General features: G+C 49.1%; 1 protein-coding gene across 8 annotated transcripts in view; it reads left to right on the top strand.

The window, feature by feature from the left end:
- TBX5 (T-box transcription factor 5) overlaps positions 1-12,922 on the top strand; it is a 127,218-nt gene that overhangs the window by 97,415 nt on the left and 16,881 nt on the right. For all 8 annotated transcript variants that reach the window (XM_027470061.3, XM_072024321.1, XM_038187434.2 and 5 more), the window contains exons 6-7: positions 1,038-1,190; positions 8,752-8,843. In XM_027470061.3, the coding sequence (XP_027325862.1) occupies positions 1,038-1,190; positions 8,752-8,843 (245 nt within the window). The remainder of the gene's footprint in view (positions 1-1,037; positions 1,191-8,751; positions 8,844-12,922) is intronic.

Consider the following 12,922-nt stretch of genomic DNA (forward strand, 5'->3'; position numbering starts at 1 on the left):
CGGGGGGCACCTCTCCCACCCCCGGGGCGGTTTTTTCTTTTCTGGGGGGGGCTTTTTATTTTTTTTTTTGGGTGTGCGTGGAGGGGGAAGGCATCCCCCCGCTGCGAGCAGGCGGCTCTGGGGAAAAGTCCCTGCAAGCAACGCCAAGGCTCTGGGGGGACGACAAAAGGGACTTCAGAGGCGGAGCTGCACCGGGAGCCTCTCAATTAGAGTCGCGGTAATGAAATTAAAACCCATTAGATCGTTCACCGTTGATGTCTGCGGCTTTCCCGGATGTCAAAGCAATTTGCTTAAACCCCCGGGACGGGGGAGGCGGCGAGGCCGTCGGGGCCCGGCGTCGGGGCGCGCTGCGTCTCGCTGTCGCCAGTGTCCCCCCCCCCCCTCCTCCCAGAACCCCCCCCCCACCATCCCCTGAGATTAACCCGGTACCGAGGAGGGGCTGCTTTTTATCTCCGAATCAGCGCTTCCCTCCCTGCCACCCTCCTGTCCTCATCCTCTAGGAGTCGTGGGTTTTGGGGGGAGCACTAAATCACGCCCCCCCCGCCCGCTTCTTTCCCCATATCTTGTAGGGTTACTGGGGAGGGGGGCTGAGATGCCTGTGCTGTTGAGGTGGGGGCTGCGGGGGTAGGAACAGCACCCCGCTGGCTGTGGAAACGTGTATTAGGGTTTCTGGGGGGGGAAACACAGCAGCACAACCCAGGGCTGCAGGGGGGCAGCAGGTAAGGACCCAACTTGTCCTGTAGCCACAGAAGGGTGCTGCTTGCGGGGAATGAAGGGGGCAAGAAAAGAAAGCCCCTGATGGGCTCTTTTGGCTGTAGGGGGGCTGCTTTTCTGGGGAGAGATGCCCCCAGCACAAGTAATATCCATGCTGAGGGGGGAGGCTGAAGAGGAGAAGCTTTTGAGGAGGAAAAAAACTTTTTGGGGAGTGTCTGCTGGTCCCTCTCTTTTTCCTCTCCCTGTCTGCGGGCTGGGGGCCGCGCGGCATCGTGCCCCCCCTCCATTCCCATGAGATGTCCTCTCCTTCTCCCCATGCCCAGATCATCCTCAACTCCATGCACAAGTACCAGCCCCGGCTGCACATCGTGAAGGCGGACGAGAACAACGGCTTCGGCTCCAAGAACACCGCCTTCTGCACCCACGTCTTCCCCGAGACCGCCTTCATCGCCGTCACCTCCTACCAAAACCACAAGGTGAGGCTGGGCAAACCATGTCTCCTCTTCCTCTCTGCCTCCTGCCACAACTCCTTTTGAGGCCCTCTGGTCCCCTTCTTCTCCGCTCCCCTCCTTTCTCCCCACACGCCCTCCCCATCCCTCGGGTTTTGTCCCATCCCCTGTTATTCCTGGCGACGCGCACAAAGCATCCAAAGACTTTAGGGCGAGCCGAGGGGGAATGAGCTCAACAGGATGGTTTGCTCAGAGAGGAGACGACCAACCGAGGAAGTTGGCTTTATCTCCTTTCCCCCCATCGGTCAAAGGCTCTCGTAATCTGGCGCTGGAGAAGGGAGCCGGGCGCTCCCCTCGGCGGCCGGGGGGCCCTGATAACCCAGGCTGGCTGCGCTTCGTCCCTTTGTTTCGGGGCCGGCTCCTTCCCTACCGGCTGAGGGCTGCGGGGTTGGCAGCGAGACCCTGGCAGGAAGGGAGGCTCTGTGCCTGCAGTCGGTTGCTCCTGCCCCAGCAAAACAAAGCAAAATATATGAGAATGTGGCAATTTGGGCTGTCCTGGTGTGCCTCTGCGTGGTTTCCCCTAATGGTGTAGAAAGCAAGGCTTTTACTTGTCCTTACAGGCAGGTAGGATAGCTCCCTTATGCTTGACAGAGTGAATTATGTGATTATTATTATTATTATTATTATTTAATGGAGAAAGGTCATTTAACACCCTGGATGCTTTCCTGGAGATGTAACAGGGAAGCTCCTAAACGTGCGTGAAATGGTCGCGTTTCCTCTGTCCACCGGTTGGCCAGGGAGCCATGGGGAGCAGAGGTAGGCTGGAGAAGAAAGAGTGTTTCACCGTAGCTAGGGAGAAAAGAAAATACTTCCCTGCCCTTTAAAATAGGAGCTGTTGGCACGACCAGGAGAGGCAAACTGAATCCAAGTTGAGCCCTCGCCAAATTATGCCTTAAATTATAACTCCGCTGTGGATGCTATAAAATCAAGTTTAACTTCTGCTTGATGGATTCGGAGAAAGAATATAATATTAATAGAACTGGGAGTTAATAAAACAGGACACACTGCTTGCTTTAAATGCATTTCCCTAGGAGAAAACAGACCTGAAGTTAACTGCTTTCCTTTGAAGAAAAATAGGACTGTTTTGTAGAGGGAAAAAAAAATTACCATGCAAATAAAACAAAGCGAAGCAAAAACATGTAAGCACAGTAGTTTGGGAAAACTGCCATATTAGGAGGAGCAGGAATATTTGATTGTAAATCAACAACATCTGGTTGATAAGAAATGACATCTGCATATCCGTCTCTGTCAAAACACACGCACTGACGAGCGCATGAATCCCTACAGACACACACACGCTCGCATCCCAGCAGACACATGCACACGCACACACGCAGACACCACTACATATTTTACACACCCCCTACACATTTTACACACACTCGCATCCCTCCCCCCCCAACATGTGCATTCCTCCTCTTGCTGCACTGAATCGCTTGGGGGAGCGAGCAAAAGCGAGGCCGTAGCCCCAAGATAAAGCCCCAATTGAGAAAGATAGGGCCATAAAAATAAACCGGGGAATGATCTACCCTAAATGGCATCTCCCTCCAGGGAAGGGAATAAAATTTGCAGCTTGCCCCAGTGCGGGTGAAGCTCAGCACCGGTGCACAGCTGATGCTGTTGCTGGCACAGCGACACAGGAGGGGTGATGGCTGTGGGGAGTTGTCCATGGGCAGAAACCCCAGCATGGCTTTCACAGCTGAGATGGGATTTTTGGGGGCAAAACACATTTTCAGGTTGTGGTGCGGACTGTGCTTCCCATTGCCATCGGTGATGGCAGGCTGGCTGTGCAGAGCTCCAGGGAGGGTCTGCCCATCCATCCATCCTCACATCTGTGCACTACCTATTTATTCCCATTTACAACTCTCTCTCCTACCCATCACCTGGAGAGCACCCTTCACACAAATCCTCCTCTCCACACAGTTTTTATACACTGAAGCATTTTATACACGCAGCTTTTATTCACTGACACGTTTTACTCGCATATATACACAATAATCTATACGTACCCATGTTTCAGGTTTCAAGAGCTGCATTATAGGTGAATTATATCACGGTATTAATTGTATGACTTGCCCATAAGTGCGTTTGAGTCTGTGCTTACACAGCTTATAGAAATACCTGCCTGATTTTGGATCAGTCAATTTATTTCAATAGCACAGCTGCAATCCCCATACAGGGCTTGTGCTTATTTCCCCTGATATTTTAGGCAGCCTGCAAAGACGTTTAAGCCCACTGGGCTCTCCTCCTCCCTAGCCCTGCTCCCCAAAAGGAGGGTTAAGCTACGAAGAAAGTTTTTGTAAAGTTTTCAGTGTGCTTGTCAGCAGCTCGGTTGGCCACCTCCCCCCTCTCCACAGCCCTGAGAAAAGACCCCAGAAATATTGAGGTGTTAAAATAGGTCACATGCGCATTTCATTTCCTTGCCGTTTACACAATGGGTGCTTGCAATCAGGTTGATTCCCAAATATTAACTTCCCCCCCCAAGTTAAGTACCGTTTCACTGTAGCTTAAATCATTGTGTTACTAGCTCGTATTTATTAGGTACTAGCTCTCTACTTAGGACCAGGAAATGAACCCTAATAGACAGAAATAATTAAGGTTCTGCCCTCTTGAGGGTTCTTTCAAAAGCAAGAATTCACAACAATTATTCTCATTAATTTTTACAACCTACTTTCCCCGTTAGCTGGACTTGGGCTTTATATTGTTTTTCCCCCTTAGGATATCCGGTTTTATGCTGATTTTTTTTTTTTTTTTTTACCCCCTAAGTTATTTAACATTCTTGGTAGCCCAAATTCCTTTCAGGAAACATCAGCCCTAGCTGCGATGCTGTGGGCACTGTAGTGATGAGGAGAGCCTGAAGACAGGTTGGGTGCATTCCCAGGTAGCTGATGGGCAATGATGGCTTTCAGCCTTTCTGCTCCAAGTGCTTTTGTTGCTCTGTTGACAGGACGTTGTGGGTGTAGGTGCTGCCAGGCGTGGGCAGGTCTTTGGGCTCAGGATTTGTTGCTTTGGGATCTGGCTTCTCCTTGGCTTTGGTCGCAGGTAGCCGCATCCATCGCTTTGGTCCATCAGAGGCCATGAACGTGGGGCCTGGCTGGCATCCCATGGGGTGATGACCACGTGTCTCTTCTTCGTCACCAGCATTTTGTGCAGCTCTTGGTGGCTCGGGGACCTTCTTGGTGACCTGATCTCTTCTTCTCTTGCTGAGCCCCATGGGGGCTCCTTGCAGCCCTGCTTTCAAGCGTTTGGCGGCAAAGTGCTTCCTTCAGGAGGCCTCGTGGCCTTTGCAGCCCCTCTCTGAGCCACTGCTCTGCCTCTCAGTCCCAGTCTAGTCCCTATCTGTCCAGCAGCTCCAGGACAGGGTGCTGAGCCCATGCCTGGCCCCATTGGGTCCCTTGATACAGGCCCCCTCCCCACGCTGAGCACGGGCACCTTGCCTCTCTCCACTCTGGCCCTTCCCCACCTCCTCCCCCCCAGGCACTGTGCAGGGTCTGTCTCTGCTCGCCCTCCCAGTTCAGCCAACAGCCTCCTCAATGGGCCCCTCTGTCTCACACCAGTAACTCCGACCAGCCACTGGCTCCCAGTCCCTCCCATTTCCTTCACTGGCTTCTGGGTTCGGCATCCTCCCCCCTGCCAGCAGCCTCCCCCTTCCCCTGGCCTTTCCCTTGGGCTCCGAGCCCCCATTCCCTATCCAGCTCCTCTGCGTGGCCCAGCCAGATGTCCGTAGGCTCAGCAGCCACCTCGTCTTCATCCAGTTCTTTTCCTTCCCGCTGCCCTGACTTGGCTTCCTCCTCCTCCACGCTGACTTGGTTTCACCTGGGGTATGTGAGAGCGCAGAAGAAAAAACCCTCTGTGCTTTCAAGCCGGAGGCCTGGCCTCCCAGTTGCTCCTAGCACAGTGGCTGCAGGGCCATGGTCACCTGCAGGCATTTTCCAAAATGCCCAACTTTTAGGAAAGCTTCGGGATAGCCTCCAGGAGAGCCCCGGAGGGCAGAGCAGTGTGTTTTCCCTTGGCTGTGTTGCTCAGAAAACAAGGATCAGGTTGGGTTGATAGGAAAATAAGTCCATAAAAAGGAGCCCAGAGCAGACACCTGGTGCGGAACATTTCAGCCATAAAAAAGTTTTGCTGAGTTATAAGCAATTGAGAAAAAAAAATATCAATATTAATCGATAGTTTTAACCATGGCGATAGCAATATTTATGAGTCTGTAGAGACGCGTACTTGCATAAATACTTGGCTGTGCTAAGAAAAAAAAAAGTAAAGGAAACATGTTTCTACCATCTAAATAGATGCAAGGCTAAATTTTATCATGCTGGAGCGAAAGATGTCGTTGGAAATGTCTCAGCAGACGTGCTTTGTGGTCAGTTAGCCCAGAGAAAGGAGCATGGAGGAGCGGCACTGAGATTTCATTGGGAACTGTCGCTTCCCGTTAAAGTGAAGATGAACCCGTGGGTCGGACAGGCACTGAGAAGTGTAAGTCAGGAAGGCTTTGCTGGGGAAAGCTCTCATTTCAGGAGGATCTGCAGCAGCACTAGCAATCAGTGGTCAGAAACTAACTTTGACATCACTTTCTTGCAGTAACAAATTAATAAACAAAGCCCTACAGTTTTATTGAAGCCGTGCTATATAATTTACCCTCGGGCGTTCTGTCTTAATGACCTTGCAGGACGTGTTTTTTTTTTTTTTTTTTTTTTTTTTTTTTTTTTTTTTTTTTTATTCTTAATGATGTAATTTTTATTTGACTTTCTGACAGCTTTTTGTCCCCACCCCCAGTGAGTTACAGTCAATTAAGCAGAGTTTTGCTGTGGCAAAGTTGATCCAGAAGAAGGTAATTTCCACCCATTTGTTTGCTTTTCCACCTCTCAGATAGTTTGTAAGTAAGACAAAAAGAAGCCAAACAAAATACTTTTCACAGGGCTGTTTTCTAAAGCAGAGATTCACCAGGTTGCTTGTTATTTTCTGTTTGTTGTGTGCATTTTTTTTTAAAACTGGCTTGGAGATGGTGCTAGGGTTGGTACCCCGAGGTATCACCTAGAGAAGCTGCTCTAAAAGCTCCTGCTGAAATCCACCTGAAGCACAGCAAAGAGCTCAGACATAATTTAAAGCCTTCTGTAGGACCATGGTTTCTAGATACCTTCGAGGTAGCAGATCCTGAATTTTAGGGTGTTCGAAGTTTGCTGTGCCTCACATGGGGCTTTCTGCTACCAACACATATTAATTCTATTGTTAGTAATAGTGTTCCCAATGAGGGTTAGGGAACTTCTCCTAAAGCAACATGTTCACAAGATTGAGGTCACTTACGATATTTTGTCTGATGTTTGTGGGAGACTAAAGGCTTGATTTGTCAAATGGGGCATTTAACCAAGGTGCTTACATAGAGGGACAACATGTTGATGGTTCCTCCTTCAGTTAGCAGAGAGTTTGGGACCCGCGAAGGTGATGCTGCCCACTCCAGGGCCTGCGTGTCCTCTGGCAGTGCCCATCTCCCTCCATCCCTCTATTCCAGCAGGAACACCCGGAGACAAGGTCCCCAGTGCAGGCGCCTTGGTTAAAATGCCTACGGTCAGGTTGGGATGAATCCGGCCCTTTGTACGGCGGGATGCCCGTGCCAATACTGTAAATCCTCACTCCGTGAAGGACTTCACTTATGCAAGCAAATATTGCCATTGGGTTCGGCAATGAGGACAACTTGTACATTTTGTGTGCTTCAGAATGTAGATTAAATAGCACAAGCATTCAACGTTTGAATAATATCTATTATTCATTATAGAAGAGCCGCCACCTTGATGGTGGAAACCGATAGGCGGTCTCTTTGTGAAATAAAAAGCTGGTTGTCTAATTCTTCAGGGCTTTTAATTATAAAATTTGTCCAGGTATTACTGCTAGGGAACATCTCAAATGGCATATCGGTCCAAAAATATTGTTTGTTCACACTTCTCTTTGAAATCTGAAATATGTGACAAAAAAAAAGAAAAAGCAGTGCTTGTTTGTGTACTCAATTAGGTTCTGATTTAATGGGAACACCCATGGGGATGAGCACATGTGGGTGATGGGGTCTGTGTGTGAGATTTGGGGCTGAATTAGGCAAAAAGGGCAAGTAAACGAACGGCTTTGGAAAAAAATATGCTAAAAGATGAGAAAACAGCAAAATAATCTGGTTGTGCAGACACCTGGAGAGGTCTGCTGTTGACACGAGGCGAGCCAGATTTTTCTCTTTGAATTTTGGCGAAAGGATGGGTCCAGCTGGTGAACACGAGCCTCTCTCTGTTCTCCAGCCATCCACCTCGAGCTCTTTCCTTCCCGTTGGCGCCGCTGTTGGTGGGGCAGCAGGACTGTGCTCCCAGCAGAGGTGGTGAGAGTGTGAAGTCCCTCTGGGGGCAAACACAGGGCTGTCTGCCCTCCTGAGCTAGGAGCAGGTGTCTCTCCCTGCTCCTAGCTGAGGGCTTGGACTGCCGGGCTGTGATGGAGAAAGGGAAGAAGGGGAACCGCTGCCTAAATATTAAAAGTAAGCTGTATGGGATTTTGCACAGAGACCCCTCCTCTCCTCTCATCCTAAGGCTGGGGTCCCTGATTTCTGTCCCTGTGTGTTGCGGACAGATTTGTTTCCTATAGCAGTGAATTTATGGCTGTGTTTCTGCTGGATGAGCTAGAGCTTGAGCTGCCCTTGTTTGCCATGCCAGCCCTGGGGCAGCAGCTGGTGTGGGGCTGGCACTGGGGGCAGTGCAGCTAGTCCACACCTGGCCCAGCCTCATGGGTAAGGGTACCTTCTTAGCAGCTCTATAATTTAGATACTGTAAGAGGACCAAAGTTGTGTGCTTGAGGAGGATTCATGCCAGCAAGCTTTAGACACTGGAGGTAGCAAAGTAGTCCCCCTTAAATCCTTCTAGAGTGCATTGGGAGAGAAATAGTCCCCCAAGGCAGGATGGCCAGAGGTGGGATCACCCTCAGAGTGCCTAAGGTAGTTAGGTCCCTGCAGTGCCTGCAGGTGTGGGGCTGGGTGGGGAAGGAAATCAGCTGCAGAGCACCTGCACTCCACGTAATTGCTCTGAAATACAGCAAGGGTGAGCCTGGCAGCCTGAGAGAAGCTCCAACATCTAAGATACGAGGCTTGGGTTGTGGTGGTGCATTGATGAGACATTACTTGTTGGTGTCCGTGGGGTTTGGGCAATGCTGCCCTCATTGCTGGTCCTCTGGTCAGCACAGCCCTTTCTATTCCAGCAGCAAAAAGAAAGTAAGTAATTTTCCAGCTTTCCTCCAGTGAGAAATATTTGTCTGTGCAGTCCATGTGTTAGGTATGGGCCAAGCCTGAAAGAAGTGAGAGGTTGTTGACAGGTGATATTTTTCCAGCGGACAGATCTAGAGGAAAACCCATCTGGAGTGGTCAGTGCCTGAGCTGAAGGATGACTTGTGTTCCTAAAAGCTGTTTTCTCCCCCATCCCTACCGGCTTGGGTTTAATAAACAATATCCCCCCTCTCCCAGGCCATGCCTTGGACTTGCGATGAACCCATTGCATTTCCTCCGTTTCAGATCACCCAGTTAAAGATCGAGAACAACCCCTTTGCCAAAGGTTTCCGCGGCAGCGACGACATGGAGCTCCACAGGATGTCCAGGATGCAGAGGTAACGCTCGCCTTCATCGTGGGGACCCCTCGTGTCCGGGCCATCTGCCTAGGCTTTGCTTTGCGTGTCACTTGTGGCTTGAGTTAAGCAAGGACTTAGCAGCAGGCCCTTCTCTGGCATCTGCTTGTGCGTTTTAAGTCAAGCTGGTGAAATACCTGCAGGATGTGAGGCCAAAATCCAGGACTTCCCACTCCGAGGTTAATGTCTTAGCCACAGGGTTACAGAGGCAGGATCTTACGTGTGTTGTTCTTCTGGCCACAGGGACCTCGTATTTCTTTGTCATTTGTCTCCATCCAGAGCAACTTCTAGCCTCTCTGTCTGCTGCTGCATGTGGGTTTAAACTTGTCTAGAGCAGCAGGAGGAGGCTCAGACTAGCTCTGAGAAGCTCTGCTCGTCAGACTATTGCAGGAGAGCTGGTGAATTTTTTTTCTCCAGGTGGCAGTGCTTTGAAGTCAAACCTCCAAGAGCAGGTTTGCTAAGGGTTCTCCCAATGCCTCTGGAGACCTCGGTGCCTTGTGTTGGTTGCTGGCTTTCAGAGGGTCTCTGGCAGGAGGGGAGACCTTGCCTGGTTGGTTCTGGATGTGCGGGGCAGGAGCATAGACACGGCGGTTTCAGATTGAAAAAGGAAGGTGTTAGAAAATGTTGGATCTCCAGGGCCAGGTGACTGAAGAGGTCTTTTTGGATCTCAGTTTTGGATATAAGTACTTAAGCTGAAACACATACCTAAAGCCTGTTTAAAAATCCCGTTTCAAGTCCTTTTCTAAATGTCAGGTCCTGCTGGTAATTAACCTCACTTCTTTCACTGAACTTGGAACTCCGTCTGTGTGTCAAGTTACTTCCTGGTGCAAATGTTTTGCAGGAACGTTGCCATACCCATGATTATACCTAAGACAGATGTAGAGGCTCAATATAGCATTTTCCATCCAGGAGGGCAAGAGTGACTCAGATCCCTTATTCTCCAGGACCAGCAGAGCTGGCTCTTGGTGTGAGGCTGTAGGGACCTGCGCTGTCACCTTGTGCTGGGACGTGTTCCTCCATGGCCAGCCCATGAAGCTGGAGCAGATCTCTCCAGACTGTAGGTGGTCGCTGCTGCCTGGAGCGCAGATGCAGAAATTTCTTCCCCTTGCTGTATTTGGGGACCCAAACGTGGATCTCACGACCACACAACTCCTGCTGGTGGGCAAAAAATAATGCCTGTAACCCTGCAAATGCTTACACCCCCATCCTCACTCAAATCATAGAAATTTTAAGGTTGGAAAAGACCTTCAAGATCATCTGGCCCAACAAAATGGGCAAACATATGCCTGCGTACAAATGTTTTAAGGCTCAGATCCAAAAAAGCCAATAAACAAGCAAATATATATATATATGTGCACACACATACATATAAATAACACTTTTCTCAATCTAAATCATCTCTGTGGTCTTCTGAATGTGCCTGGTGTTCTCTGCTTGCCTGCCCTTTCCAACGACTGCACAGATTCTGGCATTGCAAGTCAATATTTATTTCTTTATTTTCCTGTGCATTGCCCCTTGAAATAGCTTCACCCACCCACCCCCCAGTGCCAGCCCCCCGACCTCTGCTGGAACTCGAGTAACGATGTCCCAGCACATTTTTGCTGCTAAACTACCCTTTCATTATGGTCGATGGAAAGATTTGAAGGTTTACATTCATCATGGGGTTTTTGGAGGGGGGAGGCAGAACAGCAAGGACTATTAGAAGGGCTTCATGCCATCTGAAGAGCATGGCACCTAGCCATGTGGAGCTTGTGCTAAAAATTGCTTGGCATTTTTGTGCGGGTCCTGCGGTCGTAGTCAATAATACAGTGAACAGAAGCACTTGGAATATATAAACGCACATGCTCAGACCTGATGTGGTTGAAAGGGTTAAAATCCCCAGCGTTGACTTTGCAGGATAATTTTTGATGCTCATTTCCTTAATAACTTATCCTCTATACAGATAGCAGGGAAATAACTGTACATTTACAAAGATGTCTTTTTTTTTTTTTTTCCTTAAGGGAGAGCAGGGTAAGATCGTGTTAAAATTAAGAGACATTCAAGGTTGTAAACAGACAAATATGCACTTACCTTCATAGATTTTTTATATATCAGAATTAATACAAACTCTATTAATATATAAAAGCATAAAATTATATATGTAAGGAAGAAACCTTTATCATTGTGTATATTAGAGAAGTATGACCTACCTTTGGGGCTTTATGTTTAATATATAAATATATATTAATATGTATTTAATCATGTTTTTATATATATATATATATATATGTGTGTGTGTGTGTTTGTGTGCACGTATGTAGTGAAGTTTTTTCCACGAGGAACCTGCTCCCTGGCTGGCAGGTCCCACTCCATTGGCTTTGAGGGAGTGATGGCTGTATATGTCCTTGGAGAACATGGTGGGACACGCTTTTAGAGCAGTTCCTTCATTATAGAAAAAAGGTAGCTGGAAAAAAACAAGCTTTTACAAAACAGCACACGGCCTTTAGTGCCGGAAACTGGTGACCTGACATTCATCAGGTCACTGATCTCATTAGGGGATAGAGCCACGGAGGGAATGAATTTTTCATGCTGGGAAAGCACCTTTGTTTTCTTTACTTGAATCTTTACTGTGCCTTGAGTCCCAGCGTAGGACCATTGCAGAGGGACTTTTCCAAGCTGACAGCAGACCCAGAAGAAGCCCACCCCAGCAGAGAAGGCCGGGAGGCAGTACTTCCCCGCAGGATGTATGGGCTGGCTCACAGCATCCTGGTTTTGGGGAAAACCCATTTAACCAAAGGCTGTGGTCAAGGCACATCCTCTCCTCACCCCCCAGCACTTGCACTCCTCAGAGCAGCTTAGGAGGCCTGTGTCCCGTGGATACATGCTTCTAGTACTAATCCTTCAGGTCTTAGCGTGGTGCTTGAGGCATGGACCTTGTAGGAGCAGGCGTGTGTTGGCTGAAGGTGCCATCTAGGAGCAACGTCCCCAGGCTGGGCTGGGTTTCTGGGCTCCCTCTGTGCAAAGGGTGCTTTCAGAGAGCAGAACTGCTATTCTCTGAGAAATCAGCTCATCAGATGGGTGCAGGCTGGGCTGAGGAACCCTCCCTCTGCCTGCAGAGTCAGAATGATTTCCTTAGAGCTGACACCTGCCATTTAGATAGGATGGGGTCCCTCTCCTGTAATTTCAGCTGAGTTAGAGAGTTGTACTCTGCCAGCACTGGTGGTTGTGTTGCACCTTGGGCCGTCAGAGAAGGAGGGCATGGCAGGACACCAGCTTGCTGGGCTTTGCACCATTTACCTCTGTGCATCCCATGTCGTGCAGTGAGCGCAGCAGCAGCAGCTCTAGGTGAGGGCAATTTGGCTGTTGAACACCCAGCCTTGGCAAACAGCAGAGGCTGCAGGGAAGGAGGACAATGCAGGGAAGAAAGGTGAATTTTGGCATCAGAAATGAGGTCTCAGGTGCCTTACTGAGGACTTTCCCCTCTCTCTCTGTGTATCTCTGTGCTGTGGCCAAGGAAGAGCCACGCATTGGCAGACGTGTGTGCAAGCACAGCCCTCTCCGTGCTCTCCTTTGCAAGGCCTCCGTGTTGGTTTTTCCCCTCTCTCTTCCCAGAAGAGAAGTTAATAAGTCTGTCCAGGTAGAAGACTTCACTGAGGAGCGTTATTAAGCCTTTCAGCAGCAGATGATTTCATTCAGAACGAAGAGCCACGAGCTCCAGAGAGACCCAAATTCCAGGGAAGGCAGCCTTCTGGTACACGTTCGCTTCCCCCGCCTCCCCTTTCTTTCCTGAGGCACACGGGACCCCTTCAGCAGTTTCATTGACAGGATGAGTGCTCTGGGACAGCACGCGTTTTAACTTTCCAAGCATGAGATCAAGTTTGTTGCTTTCCTGATTTTTTTGTCTTAAAAAAAATTAATAAAATAAATAAGGAAGACATGTTAGAAGAGAACGGAGAGGGATGTGAGTTATATTCATCTGTGTTCTGTGGTCGTGCTGCAAGTGAAAAGCATAAATCAGGTAAAAATTATGTAGTTGTGATGCTAGGAATATAAGAGTAAAACAGGCAGCAGAAATTCACCAA

This window comes from Anas platyrhynchos, chromosome 16 (genome assembly GCF_047663525.1).
Source record: "Anas platyrhynchos isolate ZD024472 breed Pekin duck chromosome 16, IASCAAS_PekinDuck_T2T, whole genome shotgun sequence".
In the NCBI taxonomy this organism is placed as follows: Eukaryota; Metazoa; Chordata; class Aves; order Anseriformes; family Anatidae; genus Anas; species Anas platyrhynchos.